This window comes from Trichomonas vaginalis, chromosome IV (assembly GCF_026262505.1).
Source record: "Trichomonas vaginalis G3 chromosome IV, whole genome shotgun sequence".
NCBI classification, from domain to species: Eukaryota; Parabasalia; order Trichomonadida; family Trichomonadidae; genus Trichomonas; species Trichomonas vaginalis.
The window spans coordinates 17321250-17342988 of record NC_067206.1 but is presented as its reverse complement, the minus strand read 5'-3'; the positions used below and the strand labels follow the sequence as shown (position 1 = coordinate 17342988).

Here is a 21739-nt window from a genome sequence, read left to right as displayed (position 1 = left end):
GGTCTCGCCGCTTAGCGGCTGAGGGTAGAAATGAGGGTAGAAATGAGGTTAGATCTAACCATCTACCCTAAACAATTCATGGAGTACATGGGAAGCAATATAACATACAACAAAGACATATACAGTGAGTTTAAGTACTACTGTGAACAGCATGAGATTGAAGTAATGAGTAAAGGAGACTTTGAAACGCTTATGAAAGACAGTAAGGAGGTCGTTCATGCAATAATGAAATAGTTCATGCAATAAGGAGGTCATACATGAGAACAGTGAGGAGGTCATACATGAGAACAATGAGGAGGTCATACATGAGAACAATGAGGAGGTCATACATGAGAACAATGATGAAATAGTTCATGCAATAAGGAGGTCATGAACTTTGCCATGGTCTCTGTCCCTAGTAGTTTTCATTAAGTTCTGGAAATAATGAAAGTCATGAACTTTGCCATGGTCTCTGTCCCTAGTAGTTTTCATTATCTCACAGAGTTAATGAAAGTCATACTTTCTATCAGATGAAGCATGCAGATGAACATAATGAAGGTTAGTGGGTTTGCCACGAGTTATGAATAAAATATTGGCATATTAGATGAGATAGCTGATGAAACAGATGAAGATAAATTAAATCTTGGACTTTGCCACACTCTGTCCCTAGTTCCTCAAAAATCCTTGACAACGTTGCTTAGAAATTTTGGTTCAAAACCTCATCTGATTTTAATCTGTTATGCTACCTGTTAAGTTTCGCGAAATTATAAATGTCATGGAGTTATATAAAAAGGAGGGACAGCTAGCGATACTGGAAGTACTTGTAAGGCTATCTGTTAAGATTGCATGAAATACTAAAAAGTCATGAAATCCATTATCGCTGTGCTAGCTTCACCTTAGAGTAAAATGACAAATAAAGTCACTGAAGCAATGAAACAAAAGTTTTTGGTAGAATACATTAAATCAGGAACTATTCCAGAAGGTTTTTACATTCATACTATGAAGGATGGTAGAGTTCAGTTTAGAAAGATAAAGCAACCATTAGATAAAGAAGGAATTTTGAGAAAGATTAAACTTCATGAGGACAACATTGCTGAACTTAGGAAGAAGTTAGAAGAGTTGGAGAAAGCAGACGACAGTGAGGAATAAAGCAATGAATTCAACAGGGTGAAAAAAGAGGTGAGAAAACAGGTGAGATCTCACCACTTCACCTAAATTTAAATGGATGTTTTCATACGTGTGAGGGTGGTGATATCATTTATTTTTAAGTTTATTTTTTATTTTATTTGGATGTAAATGACAGAACAAAAGCAACTCATACAAATCGAAAAATATAACAAACATACATTTAAACATTTATTCTTCCTTCCTGAGTATAACATGTTCTTTACACTTCATCCTAGACCAGTAGATTATACATTGACTGTGTATAAAGATTGTCATGGTAGTTTTATAAAAACTTATGATGATGAAGGTAAGTTAACAAGACTATGCATTTCAAAACTTGAGAAACTTTATGACTTCAAGTATGACTACAATAGAGTTAACATTGACGATGAAGATATAGAAGAAAATTTATGAGAACGTTTATTTTTTTCATTAGTGAGTTCGCTAGTGGGGTGAAGTGGTTGGCGGCTTTGTAAATATTTAAGGTTAAGCTAGTGTTGTCGTTTGTGTTGTAAAAATATATGTTAATGGTTTCGTAAAGTGTCAAAACCGCTAAGTGGTGTACGGAGGCGCGCAGTGCCTCAGTACACGACTAACCCATACTAACTTAAGGTAGAGATTATCCGAGGTCCCTCATTTGATGAGAGGCCTCGGATAATCTCTGCCTTAAAATTGTACACTTGTAGTCCATGAGAGTGTAAGTATACATTGATAGGACAGCTTTCTTCTGAAGTCTTAGATTTGATGAGAACCTCAGAAGAAAACTGTCCTATTTTATAGTAAAAGGAGTTTCAGGAGCTCCAAAGCTCCCTTTCGTAAGGATTAGGAGCTTTGGAGCTCCTGGTTCGTAGATGTGTTTCGCATCTTTCATCAGAAGAGGCCCAAATGGTAAATAGCCTCTGCTGATGAGCTTCAGGAGCTCCAAGGCTCCCTCTCGTAACGATTAGGAGCTTTGTAGCTCCTGAAGGTAAGGTAGGATTGCTCTGATCTCTAATCAGTAGATGCCATGCCTCATTATGAACTCTACTGACAAGAGATCAAGAGCTCCAAGGACTCCCTTTTTAGTTAGTGGCGTTCTCACCATTTAGTAGGATTGCTGATCCTACTAATGAAGTGATCACTTAGTATACGTTTTGAATAAATTGAATTTTTTTTAGAATTTAGTATTTTTTATAGACATCACATGTATATTATAAATACATAAATATATTCTTTAATTCAAAAAATTCAATTCGGTTTTGGGATGGGTATCCCAGCCCCAAGTATTCAATTTTATTCAATTTTTAAAGAATTTTGGGTTGGGATGCCCAGACCAAAACAAGCTTTATATTTTGATGCGTAGATACGTATGTGTGCATCATTGTTGTGTTATATATTATGTTTTTAATGAAAAAAAATCTGATTCAAAAAAAAATTATCACTAATTAGTTGATAATATAAAGAAAAAATAGATAAATTGTATGTTTTGAGAGTATTTATCCACATTCACTCAGATGAATTTCATTAAATAGTGTCTTTTTACTCCCAAATTTATTTTGAATTATTGAAATCAAAGAAAAAAAATTAGAAAAATTTCTCGAAATTTTTATTTTCAAAAAAAATTTGGATTTTATATTGAAAACTGACACTGGGAGGACGATAGGGCTGGGATTGGAGATACCCCGCTCACTTGGGAAAAATACGGATCTATAGTAAAGAGGCAATTTGTTTGTTTCTTGAATCTCTTATATTTTACAAAAATATAGGAGATTCAATATTTCATTACTGCTTGATTTGTATGGTAAGTGGATCATATAAAGAAATGATAAAAAAATCTGAAACAGAATATAGAAAATAAGTTTAAATTTGAGTGTTGGAAACAGATAATATGAGTGTAAGATATGTTTGCCTGAGCAAGTAGATCATGTATGTGTGTTTGTTATCGCTATGATCCAAGTTCATTCAGAGAAATTTAGATAAACCACATTTTTCCATTGGAATTTTTAAAACGGTTTGATTCAATTATTAGTTCGCCTATTTTGAAATATTTGTAGAAAATATTTTTAATTATAGATCATTTGATCTGAATCATTAATGGAATCAAAAACTTTTCCATCAAAAGCTTTTAAAGAAATTACATTACTATCCTTCATCTGTTGACATGGATTTTCATGTTCTTATAGGTATTCCTGAATTGATTTAAATAATTTTTTGATAATAGCATCAAAAAATAAAATCAAACTCTCTGTAATTCAAAATTAAAAAATTTGACAACGACAAATGTTTTTATTTGAAGTATTTGAAGCGAAACAATGTGAGGTGAAATTCACCACCCGATACTTCGTATTTTTCAGATATATCGATCAATATTGAGTTTTATTGGGATGGAAAATGCATCTCTTTGGTGAAAATGAATAGAAAGTCTTTTAAAATGCATTCAGGTACAATATTTACCTGATCAAAAATTGTGGTTTGTAATCCACACAATTTAATTTGAAAATTAGTTTATTGATTTTAAAACGCAGGGTTTTCAGTATGTGGACTCCGAGCGAAGCTAAGGAGTCCACATCATGAAAACCCTGCGTTTTAAAATAATGTTTGATTAAAAAGATGCTTCTTCTGTATGAAGATAATTGCCCAATTACGAAGTGTCAGGAGATAGATTTCACCTCACCTCGTTATCCCCCGAAGTATTTCAAATAACTGTCGCGGATCAAAAAAATCCTGACACTTTACAGGGGAAAAGTGACACTTTAATGGATCGAGATGGAGCGATTTTTTGAGATGAGGCGATAGCTTACGTAGTTCTGATCACGAATCAGAACCTCGTAAGCTATCGTCTTTTATAAATAAATTAAAAAAATTCTACGAATAATTTAATAATCAAAAAAATTTCTACAACTTTTAAAAGAATTTATTGGCTATGATGCCCTGATCATGAATCAGTACATCATAGTCAGCAATTCCTTCGCAAACAGCGGGAAATTTTGTCTGAATAGTTTAATATTTTTCACCTGAACTAGATTCAGTGCTTCATAGGCAAAATATCATATTACAATTTATTGTATAATAATTAATTCACAAATAATGGCACTAAATTCAATTATTGATGACATTTAACTTAACATTTTCGGGGATATATAGGGAATTATAGTGTGCGAGGTTCATTGATTGAATCAGTACCTCGCAGACTATAGTGCTAACTCATTTAAGCCTTATACTGATCTGACATGTAAACCGACATCTGTGGTATAAACCTGTCACTTTGGTCAAAAGTGAAGTGAGATATTTCATTTATTGCATGGATTGCAAATCCCTTGGGCATTACCAATTTAAATTTCAATGTGTGTGTCACAAATTCATTAGATCTTCTATGATATATACATCTAAAGACAGTAACTCTATCAACGGCCAATAAGAAGCGACAACAATAAAGATGCTTGCGATCTTTTTCCTTTTAACTCTTTGTTGAAGTATCTCATAACGAAATGGCTCACTAAAAAGGTGACATTTTTGGCGCCAATAATTTGATTTTTCTGATTCTTTCTATTTAGATATATTTATTTAATATTCATATTCCTTTATATTGCCTCATATTATTTCCCATTTTTAATCATATTATACAAATCTTTAATAATTTATAATGTTTTGAGCTTCAAAATCTTGTTCTAACTATTTTCATTCATATATCCTAGAAAAAATTAAAAAGTTTTTTAGAAATAAAAATGTTTGTATGTAAAGTATTGAAAATATTCTAGATGAGAAGACATTCTCCAGAAGAGATTGATATTGATTGGCTTTGTGAAGCCATCACAAAATCAAATAATGGAGTTAAGTTAACTGATATTTGCGCGAAAGCTAAAATAAATCATGAAGGCAGAGTTATATATAATCATACTATCTTAAAGTATTCCTAGAAATTTCCAAAATTAACCGAAATATAACTGTACAGAATTACTATTTTCGAGATAAAATTCATATGGAAATACTAATTCATAACGCTTTATGTTATATAAAATTTAATTTATAAAAATTTCAAAATAAATCAAATTTAACACAATGAATATAACTGCAATCGAGGTTTTTGACGATTGATTCTTACGTGAAGTTTTCCAAACTTTGAGTTAATGTCTTGACATTAACTCAAAGTTTGGAAGTCTAATAAGGGGAATTGTAGGCTATGAGGTACTGATTATATATCAGTGCCTCATAGCCTGCAATTCCCATTAGAAATGGGAGAAACTTTGTCCGCATAACTTATGATGCGGACAAAGTTTCTCCCATTTCTACTTAGAATGAAAGGGCAAGAGGTATATAGGTACACTATATATCTCTTGCCCTTTCCTTCTTACCTAAAGACTTCCAATCTTATTTTTTTTTCCAATTTTTCCCCTAAATTTAAATCTTATATAATATAAATAAAATGCATAATATCAATCACAAAAATTAATGTTTATTTTTTTAATTAAAATTGCCGCGCAATTTAAGGTTTTCTGTCACTTTTTTGTTAGCCATTTCGGTACGAAACAAACTCTTTGTTGAAGAATTGTTTTGATTCAAAGGAAACTTTACCGGCAGTGAGTTTGAGTTGTTCAGGGGATGGATTAGGTGGGTATTTTTTCTTCCCTAATTCAATATATCCTAGTTATGGATCCTCAGCTGTATTTGAAAATGAAGGACCAATACACTCAATGAATTAAATCAAACCGATTTTAACTAAAATTAAAAATATCTTATAAATTATATCGTTATCAGATTTATCATATTAATTTATTTTATAAATGTTGAAACTTAAATAAATTCTTCTCAATTAATTATCACGATGACGGTTTGATTTCAGAAAACAATGAACATCATGTATAAATTAAAGCACAATTAATTATTTTAAAAATATCTTATAGTGTATAAGGGTGCACACGGGAGGATCATGTAAACTTATCGAATTTTAATCTTCTTTTTTACATATTTAGGTACCAATCTATAATAAAATTTTCATAATAAAGTTGATTCCAAACGAATCTATAGACAAATGGCATTAATATTCTCTGGTAGTGATTTTTGATTCTGACTTTTGATCATTTTCTAAATCACAACATAGCTACTATCCAAATTTAATACTTTAGATACCAAATATGCGATTTTCTTCCAAATATTTCGTGTCAAAAATTATTTCACAGAAATTGAGATGAAGTCTCAATTTCGTGTAATAAATTTTGACTTTTATATACATTTTTTCAATAAAAATTTGAATTTTTAAAATTGTTTGCTTCTGAAAATTGAGGGATCTAATTGAAAAACTGTATATAAAATCAAAGTGTTAGCTCAATAATCAGAAAAAAATATTAATCGTATGAAAATTATCGGTAATTGTGTTATGATAAAGATCACAATGAAATCAATTGTAGAACATTATAAAGTAATATAATATCCTATAATATATATATATGCGTGTTCAATATCCATAGACCTGAAAGTGTTTTTATATTTTTATTTTAATAAAAAAAATCTGAAAAAATATGCATCGAAACAATTTCATGAATATGCCAGGCAGAGTGCAAATCACTATTATATATGTACCTTAATGATATACACATTAATATCTTTAAAATAAAGTGGTACTTTTTATTTACTCGACGATAATAATTGAGAGTTAAATAAACGTTGAATTATCTTACTATAGTGCTATATTCTAGTGAAAATGTCATTTCTGAAGAAAATTTTACGGTTTTTTACACCTTTATTTTAGATTTTTCTCAACGATATGCAACAGCAATTGAATTTTCTCAAATCAAGGATGAGAATATCAATTCAGTGGATGTATTCTAGCCTTGGAGGTACATTACTAGAAAAAGAACTTCCAAAGAAACATTGTTTTAGCTGAAAATATTGATTAAAATTATTTCGCATTTGTTAATTTTTTTTCTTTCAGCGAGAGAATTATTGGCTTTGAGTACCTCAAAGCTAAAAATTCATTCGCTGACACTACAAAAACTTGGTTTAAATCATTTCAAAAAATTAAGTAGAAATTTAATCTTTATGAGTGTAGGACAAACTATCCAGTGTCACTTTTTATTAACCTTATTTTAAAAAATTAATAAAATAATAGGGAAAACCGCAACCACTTTTTTAATCACGATTTAAATATATAAATCGCGATTTTTCTAAAAAATCGCGACTTTTTTAAAATCGCGTTTTTTAATGAATTGCGATTTTATTGTGGTCGCGATTTTTCTAAAAAATCGCAATTTTTATGGAAAATTGTGATCAAAATTAAACGCGATTTTCTTTATCAATCGCGAACATAGAACAAATCGGAACCATGATTTTGGACCTCATTAAGCGAAAAGGTCGCAATTAAATTCAATAACAAAGCAATTCACAAAGATTTTTTGAATCTAGAATGGCTGTTTATCCATTTTAGACTGCTCACAATATGGTTTTTCTGCATACTTGCAGAAATCAGAGATCTAAAATCAAACAATCTCGATAACAAATACCTCAATCCCACTTTACTGGTCAAAATTCTTGAAGTCTTACTATCTCATACCGAAATGGCTCACTAAAAAGGTGACATTTTTGGCGCCAATAATTTGATTTTTCTGATTCTTTCTATTTAGATATATTTATTTAATATTCATATTCCTTTATATTGCCTCATATTATTTCCCATTTTTAATCATATTATACAAATCTTTAATAATTTTTAATGTTTTGAGCTTCAAAATCTTGTTCTAACTATTTTCATTCATATGTCCTAGAAAAAATTAAAAAGTTTTTTAGAAATAAAAATGTTTGTATGTAAAGTATTGAAAATATTCTAGATGAGAAGACATTCTCCAGAAGAGATTGATATTGATTGGCTTTGTGAAGCCATCACAAAATCAAATAATGGAGTTAAGTTAACTGATATTTGCGCGAAAGCTAAAATAAATCATGAAGGCAGAGTTATATATAATCATACTATCTTAAAGTATTCCTAGAAATTTCCAAAATTAACCGAAATATAACTGTACAGAATTACTATTTTCGAGATAAAATTCATATGGAAATACTAATTCATAACGCTTTATGTTATATAAAATTTAATTTATAAAAATTTCAAAATAAATCAAATTTAACACAATGAATATAACTGCAATCGAGGTTTTTGACGATTGATTCTTACGTGAAGTTTTCCAAACTTTGAGTTAATGTCTTGACATTAACTCAAAGTTTGGAAGTCTAATAAGGGGAATTGTAGGCTATGAGGTACTGATTATATATCAGTGCCTCATAGCCTGCAATTCCCATTAGAAATGGGAGAAACTTTGTCCGCATAACTTATGATGCGGACAAAGTTTCTCCCATTTCTACTTAGAATGAAAGGGCAAGAGGTATATAGGTACACTATATATCTCTTGCCCTTTCCTTCTTACCTAAAGACTTCCAATCTTATTTTTTTTTCCAATTTTTCCCCTAAATTTAAATCTTATATAATATAAATAAAATGCATAATATCAATCACAAAAATTAATGTTTATTTTTTTAATTAAAATTGCCGCGCAATTTAAGGTTTTCTGTCACTTTTTTGTTAGCCATTTCCGTACGAAACATTCTTGAAGTCTTACTTTACTGCACTAATTAATCATAATTTACCTTTAACTAAAAAAATATTACATAAATCTAACAAAAAAACCTTTAGCAATAAAAATACATTTGCTCAAGCCTATCGGCAACTCAAATCTAAAAAACTTTTTATAACATTCTTATTACAATTTTTATTTTATTCTTATATTTATATTTTTTAGTTCACTTTTTAAATAATGATCTTTAGATTGAACCAATAACGCGATTTTCCATATAAATCGCGATTTTTTGAAAAATCGCGACCACAATAAAATCGCAATTCATTAAAAAACGCGATTTTAAAAAAGTCGCGATTTTTCTAAAAAATCGCGATTTATATATTTAAATCGTGATTAAAAAAGTGGTTGCGGTTTTCCCTAATAATAAAAAATTAATTGAATCTTTTACATTAATTATTTCTTTTTTAAAAGTACCTTTAAAGTACAATAAACAAGATTTGAATCTATTGATCCTTGTTGCAAACTTGAATATATTGCTTCAAGCATTTTCAAACATTCGACTTTTTTGTTTTCCAATATTTGTTCATGGTCATTAGCTTTTCGTAATATACGAACAACTTTATCACTATTGATTAATTGAACTTTAAATTTAATCAATAATGCTGGAACAACCGTTGTGTATAATTCAACAACAAAATCGTCTAATCGAATATTCCTTCTCTCTGGGAAATAAGAATGCTTGAGAACTTTGAAATGTGACTCACTGACGTTATTAGTCGCGTCACCTCCGTTGCGATAGCGCTTATTCCAACGATCTAAATGATGCCTCCATTGCCTATCGAAGTACTTTTGGGCTTTCGGTTCAGTGGAAAGAATTTCAAGAATTCGATCATAAACTGCATCTAGGTCTGCAGCTTCTTCTTGAGTGAGGTGCTCTGGAACTTCTTCACTTGTTTCAAACGTTTTTCTTCTGGAATAAATTCAGAATCGTTTGGATCATCAGAAGATTCTCGTGGTAAAAAGATTTGAGAAGGTTGAAATTCATTTTCGATGAATTCTTCTTCATATTGTTCCTCTTCTTCAATTTCTTCTGCTTGAAGTAAGTGAGATTGAGCTGGTTCCTCTCTAGGATTTTCTTCTTCTTGGTTCTGTTCTTCCTCGGGAGATTCTTCTTTAGTATCGAATACTAATAATTTCATTAGATTATAAAATTCTTCAAAATTGTCTCGTGATTTAAACTTATCCGCTTTTCTTAATATGGCGCGAAGGACATGCACGCCACACCAAAGAATATGACAGTTTGGAATACCTCGCTCAATTGCCTCGGCTATTTGTGGGGCGCAGTCCATACTTATCATCTCGGGTTCTCTATTAATATATTGAAAATAACGACAAACACAATATTGAATATTTTCGCTTGTGTCAGGAGAAATAAAGAAATACAAAAAAGGAAAAACAATAGTATGTTCTGTTTTTCCTGTGAGTGCATATAATGGAATGTTAGCCCTTAGAAGTTTATACGTTGAATCGATGTGAAACGTAGAAATTTGGTGACCAAGGGCCTTCGCTTCGAAAGGTGCATATAAAAAAACTAGTTTTCCCGGCTCAGAGATAAATTCAATTAAATCTTCTGGACAACTTTCTTGAACAGATTCGACAAAGATAGCTAAAGAAACTTTTTCATCCGAACTAAAGCGTTTGGAAACAATTTCAGCTCTTTGAGCAAATTTACGTAATGCATCTGGACCTTGTGCAAATATTGAAAGTAACTCTTCGTCTGTATATGAAATATTTAAGTCTTGGAAACACTTAAATTGAGCTGTAGCATGATTCATATTGTTTTCAAAGTAATGTTTAAGATAATTTCTGACAAATAATGAGGATATTGTTTTTGTTGATTTCGGAGGTGCAGAATGATCATGAGAGTCAGAGTGGATTAGTAGTTCATATTTATCTTGATCTATTATCCGGACTTTGAATTTAGCTTGACATTGTGGATACTTACATTTGTATTCGATCGTGGAGTATTCTTTCCTGCATTTTTGAGAGTAGCCCATGCTAGCTTTTATCTCTTCTTGGATACCAAACTGGAGGAGCTCCATAGTGTTGAATATCACGGGCCCCATACAACAAATTGAATAAGGTATTGCAAAATTTGAAGGAAATGGTCCATCATTGAATGTAGTGGCCGGGAATTGAATGACATACAGATAGTTTGAGGAAATTTGTTATAAATTATAATATAATTGAAGAATTAATTATCAAAACAACTCTGTTTCGTACCGAAATGGCTAACAAAAAAGTGACAGAAAACCTTAAATTGCGCGGCAATTTTAATTAAAAAAATAAACATTAATTTTTGTGATTGATATTATGCATTTTATTTATATTATATAAGATTTAAATTTAGGGGAAAAATTGGAAAAAAATAAGATTGGAAGTCTTTAGGTAAGAAGGAAAGGGCAAGAGATATATAGTGTACCTATATACCTCTTGCCCTTTCATTCTAAGTAGAAATGGGAGAAACTTTGTCCGCATCATAAGTTATGCGGACAAAGTTTCTCCCATTTCTAATGGGAATTGCAGGCTATGAGGCACTGATATATAATCAGTACCTCATAGCCTACAATTCCCCTTATTAGACTTCCAAACTTTGAGTTAATGTCAAGACATTAACTCAAAGTTTGGAAAACTTCACGTAAGAATCAATCGTCAAAAACCTCGATTGCAGTTATATTCATTGTGTTAAATTTGATTTATTTTGAAATTTTTATAAATTAAATTTTATATAACATAAAGCGTTATGAATTAGTATTTCCATATGAATTTTATCTCGAAAATAGTAATTCTGTACAGTTATATTTCGGTTAAATAAATATATCTAAATAGAAAGAATCAGAAAAATCAAATTATTGGCGCCAAAAATGTCACCTTTTTGGTGAGCCATTTCGATGTGAGATAATTATCAAAACAACTCTAAGAGCCATTTGTCAGATTTTCCCGAAATGCAAGGTTAAGATTTTAGCAGCGACTAACTTTGAGTGTACATATATAATTGTTATACTGAGTACTTTCTATCTGTGTTACTTATTTGAGTCTAAGAGTCATTTCTACCATAGAACTAGATATTGTCTCTCATTAAATATATATAACTGTTGTGCATGAAAAATAGCGTGACTCCACTTTTGACAAAAAGTGACACTATTTCTCATGGTTTTGTCATTTATTTGTCAGATTTATAAATGGATAATAATGCTGTAAATCAGATATTAATTAAAAATATTTAAGATTTATGTTCGAATTGAAAAGCAAAATGATATTTTTTTAATTGAAAAACGTTAATATCTGATATTTTGAAGTTTTTAATATTTGTTAGTATCTTAAATCATTGAATGCATACGTTTTTTATGTTCTCAATTTTAAAAAAAATGTTAAGAATTTAGTTTTTTGGAGATGGATGTTAATATTTGTGAGTGAGAATGCAAGCAGGAGTTTGGTACTTTAAGGCTAGGTTGAGATAGATTTCCCATTATATTATCTGTGAATATATTGCTTGAAAATTCAAGATATAAAAATATATTATCAAAAATTTTATATTTTTAAATACAATAGGGTGGAAATATAGTACGATGAGATAGCAATGATATATTTTATAATGGGAGGTAATCTGAAGATAAGTAGCAAATTTTATGCGATTTTGATTGGGAGTTGGAGGGTGTGAGTACTATAGCATGTAATAGTATCTCACACCCTCCAATTCTTCCTATGGCGCCGAAAAATTTTTGGTGAAATGCGACGACATTTCACCAAAAATTTTCGGCGCCATATAGAGAACTATAGTCTGCGAGGTACTGATTCTATCTATGTACCTCGCAGACCATAGTTCTCAGCCAAAATGTCAAAAATTTCGGAAATTCGAAATAATTTTTTTGAGAAAAAATTAACCGTTTAACATAATATTTATAATATTGCTTATTCAATTAGACGGATTAAAAATTATATGTTTTCTTTTTATTTTTTCAATTCAATTATTAGCTGACTCGAATTTGTATAAGTTTTTTAAAATAGATATCAAAAATTAAATATAAAAAAGAAAACAATTAAGAATATTAAAGTAAATTCAGGTCAGGTAAGTGGGGCTTCCAGGCGCGTTGCGCCCTCTAGCCCATAAGAAATTTTGCCCAAGACCCAAGAGGAGGACCGAACCCCAGCCGACCAGACGGTGACAAAACCAAAACCGTTATTATTTACATCATATTAATGATGTCACTTTTTAAAATGTCACTTTTTGTTTCACTTTTCACAAATTATATATGTTTTCATGTTTTGTCACTTTTCTGTCACTTTTCGGGTAAAAACATTTTTATTATTATATATATGTTTGGTACCGAAATGGCTAACAAAAAAGTGACAGAAAACCTTAAATTGCGCGGCAATTTTAATTAAAAAAATAAACATTAATTTTTGTGATTGATATTATGCATTTTATTTATATTATATAAGATTTAAATTTAGGGGAAAAATTGGAAAAAAAATAAGATTGGAAGTCTTTAGGTAAGAAGGAAAGGGCAAGAGATATATAGTGTACCTATATACCTCTTGCCCTTTCATTCTAAGTAGAAATGGGAATTGTAGGCTATGAGGCACTGATATATAATCAGTACCTCATAGCCTACAATTCCCCTTATTAGACTTCCAAACTTTGAGTTAATGTCAAGACATTAACTCAAAGTTTGGAAAACTTCACGTAAGAATCAATCGTCAAAAACCTCGATTGCAGTTATATTCATTGTGTTAAATTTGATTTATTTTGAAATTTTTATAAATTAAATTTTATATAACATAAAGCGTTATGAATTAGTATTTCCATATGAATTTTATCTCGAAAATAGTAATTCTGTACAGTTATATTTCGGTTAAATAAATATATCTAAATAGAAAGAATCAGAAAAATCAAATTATTGGCGCCAAAAATGTCACCTTTTTGGTGAGCCATTTCGATATGAGATATATATAAATGAATTTTACAAAACTGCCGTTACCGTTCTTTGGAAATAAGAGTAGATGTAAAGATATTATATTGAGAGAACTTAAGAAACTACCGAATGGTCTAACATTTGTAGATTTGTTCGGTGGAAGTTTCTATATATCCCATTTATGTCATACCGTATTTCCTGACTCAAAGATTATATGCAATGACTTCGACAACTATATGGACCGTCTCAAACATATTCCAGACACAAACAATATATTGAAAGAGTTAAAAGAAAAGATACCTATAGGTAAGATGGAACGTATACCATTAGATAAGAAAGATATTGTGAGAGAGGTTTTGAAAAAAGCAGAATATATAGACTGGGATAGTATATCTGCTAGACTATTATATAGTGGTTCTATAAGAGTTCATGACATTGAAACACTTATGTCAAAAGTTTTATATCTTAACTATACAAATGTTTTCAAAGAGGACATAGAAAAATATATTGAGGGTATAGAGTTTGTGAGATGTCATTGGACAGAGTTGTATGAAAAATATAAAGACAAGGAAAATATTTTCTTTATAGTGGACCCGCCGTTCTATAACACATGGGATTTTCAATACCAAGTAGACTGGACTTTGAGAGACTCTTTAGAAACTTTAGACGTTATACATAACCATACATGCTTTTACTTTACATCCGATAAAAGTGGTTTAGAAAGTGTCATGAAATGGCTAGAAGATATAAACGACTATGAGTTTAGATATGACAAGATAGAATATGAGAGAGGTCCTATAAACCGGAGAAAGTGTCACAATAAAGAAATTTTATTAGTAAGTAAATGTGGTTTGAAATCGGATTGTTAGTTTTAGGTTTTTTCCATTGTGTCATTTATTTATTTGACGTGGCAGAAAATTACAGAGAATATGAAGATGAACCAATGCCTGCAAATGTTCAGTATATGTACTCGTAAGAGATATTTTTATCTAATATTAAATGGACGCACAGAACTTAGCGAATGCACAGCAACCTGGACAACCAAACCCAGAGAATATTCCAAATGAAGTTAGAATACAAACTGCAATGGCAAACTATGGTCAAGTGCCAACAGATGTACAAATGCAAACTGCCATGTCAAATGACGCTGCGTTAGGTTTGCCACCATGGTATGCAAATATGAGATGGAAAAAGTTTTATACAAACCCTGAAGTGGGATATAAACAACTTTATGCAGATGACGCGAACACAGGAGTTGACACAGAATATGTTTTCTACCAGAGGAGAAACAGAATGTATGAGCTCCAGTTAAAGAATGCTATGGAACTCAACAGGAAACGTAAGAGACTAGGCGGATATTAGATTTTTACACGTAGTAAATGGGTTTCTTCAGTAGTATTGGAAACTTCTTCAGAAGAGTTGGAAGAGGTATATGGAATGGAATAAAATCTGTCGGAAGAGGAATTTGGAACGGTGTCAAAAATATTGGTAAAAGAGTAGGTCAGTTTGTTGGTATTATACCTAAAGACCCTGAACCAGAAGAACAAGCTCCTGTTATACAACAGCCTGAACCTGCACCACAGTCTAGTTGGCAACCAAATCCAACACCTCAACCGTATTAAAAAATTATATTTTTATCGTTCGATAGTAGTTGTATATGAAACTAAGTTCTAAGTAAAACGCATGGTATAATGGAATTATTCTTTTTCTTCCATCTGTAGTAAACCATACTTGAAAGTCTGAAATACTTCCACTTGGTGGTTCGTATAACTTTGTAGGTTTTTCGTAAAAGTCATTTGTCAAGCATAAGAAAGAGTTTTGGGCGCCAGAAAATGAAGCATGAACTATCACAGCATCTTGGTCGAAAACATCTTTAAATAAATATGGTTCATCTCTTGCATATCGACTGTAGATATTTGCTAAAGGAGGTTCAACTTTCTGATTTAACATTCTTTGCAAATAATACCATGACATTGCAGTGAATTCTGTATATATTTGTTCGTCTTTATTTGGATTGTCTTCGTAGATTTGAAATGACACTTGTGAATTTTGTTTGTCATATACAATTCTCACATAAAGTGTGCTATTGGTATTCGCATATTCATCAGCATATTTTGCATAACATGAATTTATTTTATCTTCTATATTTTTTAATGCAGTCTGTAGAGAAGATGAGAGGTCAACTTGTATTAGCTCAATTTCTTCCCACATTTTTCGTTGCCCTTCAGATGTATAATCTATATGAAACCTTACAATAAATGGAAAACTTTTATCTTCTACAGACACAAACTTCATTCTACGAAAGCCAATAGCTTTTGTGACAGATGGGTCTCTTAACCATCTTAATGGGTAGTCAAACGATAGCCTTCATGCTTTACGGTCTCTGTCTCAAACTTTTGACCGACATTAGTAAAAAGTTCATCTAATGGTTTAGTTGTAGCAACTCTTGAATTTTCTTTTTCTATTGGAAGCATATTTTATCTATAATAAAAATGTCAAATGAAACAGCGTCTATGCGAGAAATACAACACAACCGACAACTCATTATGCAAGCTCTAAATAAGAACACAACAAACTTTTCAAACTATTCTAAGATATCTGAGTCATTGAAGGGGGTGACTTAAAACTGACAATAAACCCAATGACAGATGAGTTTCTGTTTCAAGACAATAAGAACCATACTGTCTGTATAAATCCAACAAAAGGAACTTTAAACTAGAAACCTATAAATGAACTTCTTTTGAAAGCAGATGTTGACAACAAAGCTGACAAAGAATATGTAGACGATGCAATAGCAAAAGAAGAAGAAAGAGCTAACAATGCTTATGCAACAAAAGAACATACTCATCCTGAACTAGCAGACAAAACATATGTTGACAATAAAATGTCAAGTGAAGTGACAAGAGCTGAAAACGAATATTCTAAAAAGACTCATATACATTATATTAACCAAATACCAAGTCTTAAGGAAACATTAGAGACAAAAGCAGATAAGACTCATACACATTCTATATCTGATATTACAAACTTACAAGAAACCTTAAACAGGAAAAGTGACGTTGGACATACACATACCATTGCAAATATTACAAACTTACAAGAAACCTTAAACAGGAAAAGTGCCGTTGGACATACACATACATCTTCTGAAATAACAGACTTAAACGTTAGCCTTGAAAAGAAAGCAGATAAAACATATGTCAATGAAATATACCAAAGTTTGATAGGAACAAAAAATATTGAAACTATTGTTGGTGACTTTTCTGTCAATGAAGAAAATAAATATTTTAGATGGCAGTTGGTACAGTCCTTAAAAAATGGTACACGGCATAAACTCATTCCGAAAAATAACAATGAAATGTATGTAAGCTATAAAAAGAATGATGGTACACAAGTTAAAGTTCCATTAGACAACAACTGCTACTTAAACTTATATGGAGACGAACAAAAGAAATATTTAAGAGTTTATGAAATGGCAGATATGACATTGCCTGACCCAGCTCCAGCACCATATTATTATGACTATGGAGATGACGATAGAACACCACATGTAGATGAACAAAAGCTAACATTATATTTAGATTATTATAGATATAAAAGATATAATGCAATAGAAAAAACGAGAATAGTATATTATTATACAGATGACAGAAATAAATATTATAGTCAAGATTTTACCTACCCTGAAAACATAAGATTATATTATAAAAAATATTCTGACACAAACCAGAAGAAACCTGAAATAGTTGCACTATATTTTAAGTTCAAAAGAGACAATCCTATAATATCTCATATGTTTGATTTAATGAACCCAGTAGGTTCTATTTATACATCTATGGAAGCAAGAGGTCCTCAAGTAATGTTTGGTGTTGGTGCATGGGAACAAATAGTCGACAGGTTTTTGTATTGTGCAAACTCTTCAAAAGGAAACAGGTGGAAGTAAAACGATTTCAGGTGAAAATTTACCTGCACACAGTCACTACATAGATTTAAGTACATCTCAAGCAGGTTGGCATAAGCATAGATATTGGGATTGGTCAGGAATGACAAAAGGTAAAGGATATGATGTTAAAGACGAGGTTAAGTTTGCTATAAATTGTTACTGGAGTGACACTCAGGGAGGAGGAAACCATACACATCGCGTTTCAGGATATACGCAAACAACGGGACAAAGTAAAGAATACATGCCACCTTACATGACAGTTTACGCATGGTATAGAAATGCTTAGTCGTCATTTTCAACTTCTTTAGCATATTCGTCAGGAGTTGTCTTATATTTGTTAGGAACTGTCTTTGAAAGTATACCACCTTGAACTTTGACAAGTTTGAAACGAGGTCTGACAATAGTAGTTTTATCTTCTGCTTGCAGTGTGTACATTTGCCATGTTTGCCTAAAACTTCATAATATTCTCTTGTATACTTTCTTCTATTTTTACGAACACGAATGTGAGTACCTGTCGGGTTCCCATTGTTGTCATAGTCAATAGTATTTCATATGGGTCGCGTTTAGGTATTTCTATTTTTACTTTGTCGCCTTTCTTAAGTTTGAAGCCCGGCATTCTTTCTTGTTTGTCTCTTTTGACTAAATTATTAAATATATAGTCTTTCTCTAAGTCAGGGTTGTTTTTCATTTCTTCAGGGGAGTGGTTTCCCAAACCTTTTTGTTTACGGTTATTGTAAATATTTAAAACTTGTCTCATCTTTGCCATGGAGAAGTGTCTATATTTGTCGTCATATGACATTTCATTTGCTTCACCACCTTGTGGTTGGTTTTAAGTCTCTTAACATTTTTATACAACCGTCAATGACACCAAGAGCAGAATGGTTTTGGTCGACAATGAAATATTGGTTTACATTTTTTGAACGCAGATAGTTTTTAATTCATCTGATTTGAAAGAACTTTCACAGTCAGATGTCAGTTTTGTTGGATGGTATTTGTCAACGAATATTGTCAAAGCAGTTTTCACATCTAAAATATTTTTGGACCATAATGGTATGGCTTCACAGTATCTTGTGTTTTGACCAACAAATATTAACCAGTATGGAGGTCCATCTGTTCTAACTCTCGGAATGTTTTCCAAGATATCCATAAACCAAGCATTTGGTGTTGAACTAAAAATTTTTATCATGAGTGCTTTCTTTGTCGCGTTAGAAACATAGGGGTCCTTGTTTGGATTCGTCATTTTTTACCCTATAAGAAATGGGTTTATTTGGCGCATTAGCAGGAGTTGCATCCAGATTTTTGCCCGCAGTGGGAACAATAGCCAGAGGTGTATTTGGAGTTGGAAGGAAGATTTTGGGTACATTAGGTATACTTAAAGAGAAAGCACAACCTATTATACAAACTGTACAGAAAGGTTGGGATGTAGCACGAGATGCAACAAATCTTATTCCAAATCCTGAAACAAGAGGAAAAGTTCAAGGATGGATGGACAATGTAGGAAGACAAGCAGGAAACTATTATAACAAAGCAAAATGACTACTATAACCAAGCAGGACACTATATGGACCAAGGTGAAAGATTCTTTAACAGAGGATATAACCATGCACAACAGTGGGTAAACAATAACCAACCGCAACCACCTCAAACGTGGGGAATGTAAAGTTTTTTACTGAGATGAAATGAACAATGCAGCATTGAGACAAATGAGTTCAAGATGGATTTGTCGGCTTCCAGCAGTTACACCACGTGTTTGTAAAGTTCTTCCTATACCTCAGGAAGTTTTAGACCGACTTAAAAAAACCTAAACAACCAGTTGAAAACAAACCAAACTAAATTTTTTTACTGAGATGAAATGACCGAAGAAGTTGAAACGGTAGATTTGACACACAAACAAAAAGTTCAGAACCATTGTCAAAATGTCAAAGAACTTACGGATGAAGAGAAAAATTCAATAATAGAAAGTGCCAGGTCTGGAAATACAAACCCTAACTATAAAGTCACTTTTTCATAGAAATGGAACGGCTAGTATCTAAAAAAGAAACAGACTCTCACAAATAAATATTGAAGTCTGAAGGAGCTTTCGAGACAACAGATGGAAAAGTTTACTTCACTGACCAACAGTTCATTATAGAACATCTCATTGACTTAGAGTCGAAATATTCTAACTTTACAACAAACACAAAAAGTTGAAAGGAAAACAAAAACAAATGGCATATGATATTTATGAAGATGTTGACGACACAACTGTTCCTGCAAGTGAAGTAAAGTCAGAGGAACCGAAAAGTGACGAAAAACCGATAGAAGAAGAAAAACCAAAAACTGAAGATAAACCAAAACCAAAGTTTAGTTTCCAAACTAAACCAAGTCAACCTTCATTAGCTGGTATGGGTTGGCGTCAAAGACTTATGGCAGCAGGCGGTTATGTAAAGTAAAGAAAAAATATTTTTTTATTTTTATAAAAATGCCCTCATATAGAATGGATAGAAAGTCTGCTAGAATAAAAGCAGAGTTACAAAGATATGGTTGGAGAGTTTCGAAGAATTTTAAATATAGGAAGGGAAGACCATAAAAGTCTATGACAAATTGTCTGGTCTTCGCTACGAAATGGATTTGGAAACAGCACGTGCCAATTATCCAAACAGACTAGAGAGGTTAGAAGAAGAACGTCTTATGGACATGCCTTTCGATGTTAGTGAACCTCAAGTTGAAGGACACGACGGCTTTGCCAGATTCTACTGGAAACATGACGAACAATTGCATCTTTGAGAAGGAAAAAAGGAAAAGGTGAAGACGCACATGCTCCCATGGAAAGAACAAGATATGCATATGAAAAGTATCGTGAAGTTAGAAGTCAAATTACATCTGGTCGAACCTTTACAGTAAACTTTGACGAAGGAAAGAACAAAGAAGGCTTCATGGAGTACTTGCTGCAATTCAGACGGAAATAAGAAAGGACACAATCTCAGATTGACCATAACAGATTTGGATGGTCACATTTACTATGCACATGGCAATGAACAAACAGCCGCAAAACTTCTTGACGCTTTCAAGACTACAAGAGAGAACAAATGGTTGACTCCGACTCAGACATTTTGAATGCAATTGAAGGAATTGCAAGTGTCAAGTTCGAATGGTACCAACCTAACCCTCAAGCAGTCAGACAACATGCTGGATACTTCCCCTTCATAAATAAGTTGACATTGACTTGACAAGGTATGGAATTTACAATTCAATTGAAACAATTGTCAATGAACCTTGCATTCTTACATGTCTCAGGAACTCTGGTCTTGTTACAGATGAGAAGATGAAGTATCTTGAGTCATGTGTGAAGACAAGGTACATTCTCAGAGGTCAATTGGCAAAAATTGCACCGTTGGCAAACGTCAATATCCGAGTCAACATACCTACAGCTAAAGGTTCTTCACATGACGACTATGTTGTTGACAAAGACTTACCATAGTTGAAGATTGTAATTGTCCACAACCACTTCATGTTGAACGAAAGTCTTACAAACCCATTCTTTGGTAAAAGTAAGTGCAACATTGTCAGAGCTGTCAACATTCTTTTCAAGAAAGGTTTGTTGGAACCAATTCCAGATGACAAGCTGACAGAAACTTTTGTACCAAAAGACGAAACAAACTTTTCATTGTTAGCAAGACCAAAAGTTGTTCCAGACAAAGTTTCTAGTACAAAAGAAGTACACGGTTCCACAAGGGGTTGGTATGTTCGGATACCAACCTGAACCAGAAGAACTTCCAATGAGGTTGCAAGAACTTCAAGATGCTATAAACAAACTTCCATTGAGACATCCAATTGACGTCAAATTATATTGGAGAGCATCTGAGTTAGGTCAGAAGGTTTTATATGAAACAGGTTGCTTCGACGATGTTTATGAGATAACAGGAGAAGTTTCTCAGAAGATAAGAGACTCACTTGAATTTCCACAAACTGGACCAATTGGTTGCAACAAGTTCGACTCAGATGAAAAGATATACTATGTCGACCTTAACGCTGCATACATGAGGTTTGTCCAATATATTCCGACTGGAATTCCAAACGAAGATGGTGAGTTCCCGGGAAGGAACTATACAGTTGGAAAAGTCATACAACAACTGTATGATATTAGGAAA

The 21739-nt window shown here is 32.0% G+C and overlaps 4 protein-coding genes and 3 pseudogenes across 7 annotated transcripts, besides 9 other annotated features; 4 read left to right on the top strand and 3 right to left on the bottom strand.

Moving 5' to 3' along the window:
• Positions 1-885: 885 nt before the first annotated feature.
• Positions 886-1128, top strand: TVAGG3_0112780 (uncharacterized protein; the record flags this gene model as incomplete). The annotated part of the gene is made up of 1 exon (XM_001299431.1): positions 886-1128. One exon carries the CDS (start codon positions 886-888, stop codon positions 1126-1128), a length of 243 nt encoding a protein of 80 aa, XP_001299432.1.
• Positions 1129-1931: 803 nt separating this feature from the next.
• Positions 1932-2113: a mobile genetic element.
• A 1911-nt stretch (positions 2114-4024) lies between these two features.
• Positions 4025-4133: a mobile genetic element.
• A 1092-nt stretch (positions 4134-5225) lies between these two features.
• Positions 5226-5474: a mobile genetic element.
• A 1689-nt stretch (positions 5475-7163) lies between these two features.
• Positions 7164-7230: a mobile genetic element.
• A 1058-nt stretch (positions 7231-8288) lies between these two features.
• Positions 8289-8537: a mobile genetic element.
• Positions 8538-9108: 571 nt separating this feature from the next.
• Positions 9109-10964: a mobile genetic element.
• On the bottom strand, positions 9344-10048 carry TVAGG3_0112720 (annotated as a pseudogene). Its single transcript has one exon. A coding segment is annotated over exon 1 (705 nt).
• On the bottom strand, positions 10198-10792 carry TVAGG3_0112710 (MULE transposase domain-containing protein; the record flags this gene model as incomplete). Its single annotated transcript, XM_001282348.2, has 1 exon — positions 10198-10792. A coding segment is annotated over one exon (595 nt), but the record flags the coding sequence as incomplete, so codon positions are not given.
• Positions 10965-11141: 177 nt separating the features above from the next.
• Positions 11142-11390: a mobile genetic element.
• Positions 11391-11649: 259 nt separating this feature from the next.
• Positions 11650-11846: a mobile genetic element.
• Positions 11847-14665: 2819 nt separating this feature from the next.
• On the top strand, positions 14666-15028 carry TVAGG3_0112670 (uncharacterized protein; the record flags this gene model as incomplete). The annotated part of the gene is made up of 1 exon (XM_051223233.1): positions 14666-15028. The coding sequence occupies one exon, from the start codon at positions 14666-14668 to the stop codon at positions 15026-15028; it is 363 nt and encodes a 120-aa protein (XP_051108219.1).
• Positions 15029-15045: 17 nt separating this feature from the next.
• Positions 15046-15288, top strand: TVAGG3_0112660 (serine threonine-protein phosphatase family; the record flags this gene model as incomplete). Its single annotated transcript, XM_051223232.1, has 1 exon — positions 15046-15288. The coding sequence occupies one exon, from the start codon at positions 15046-15048 to the stop codon at positions 15286-15288; it is 243 nt and encodes an 80-aa protein (XP_051108218.1).
• A 4-nt stretch (positions 15289-15292) lies between these two features.
• TVAGG3_0112650 lies at positions 15293-16140 on the bottom strand (annotated as a pseudogene). The gene has a single exon. A coding segment is annotated over exon 1 (848 nt).
• A 449-nt stretch (positions 16141-16589) lies between these two features.
• Positions 16590-21739: part of a mobile genetic element that runs on past the window's edge.
• Positions 17139-17895, top strand: TVAGG3_0112640 (annotated as a pseudogene). Its single transcript has one exon. A coding segment is annotated over exon 1 (757 nt).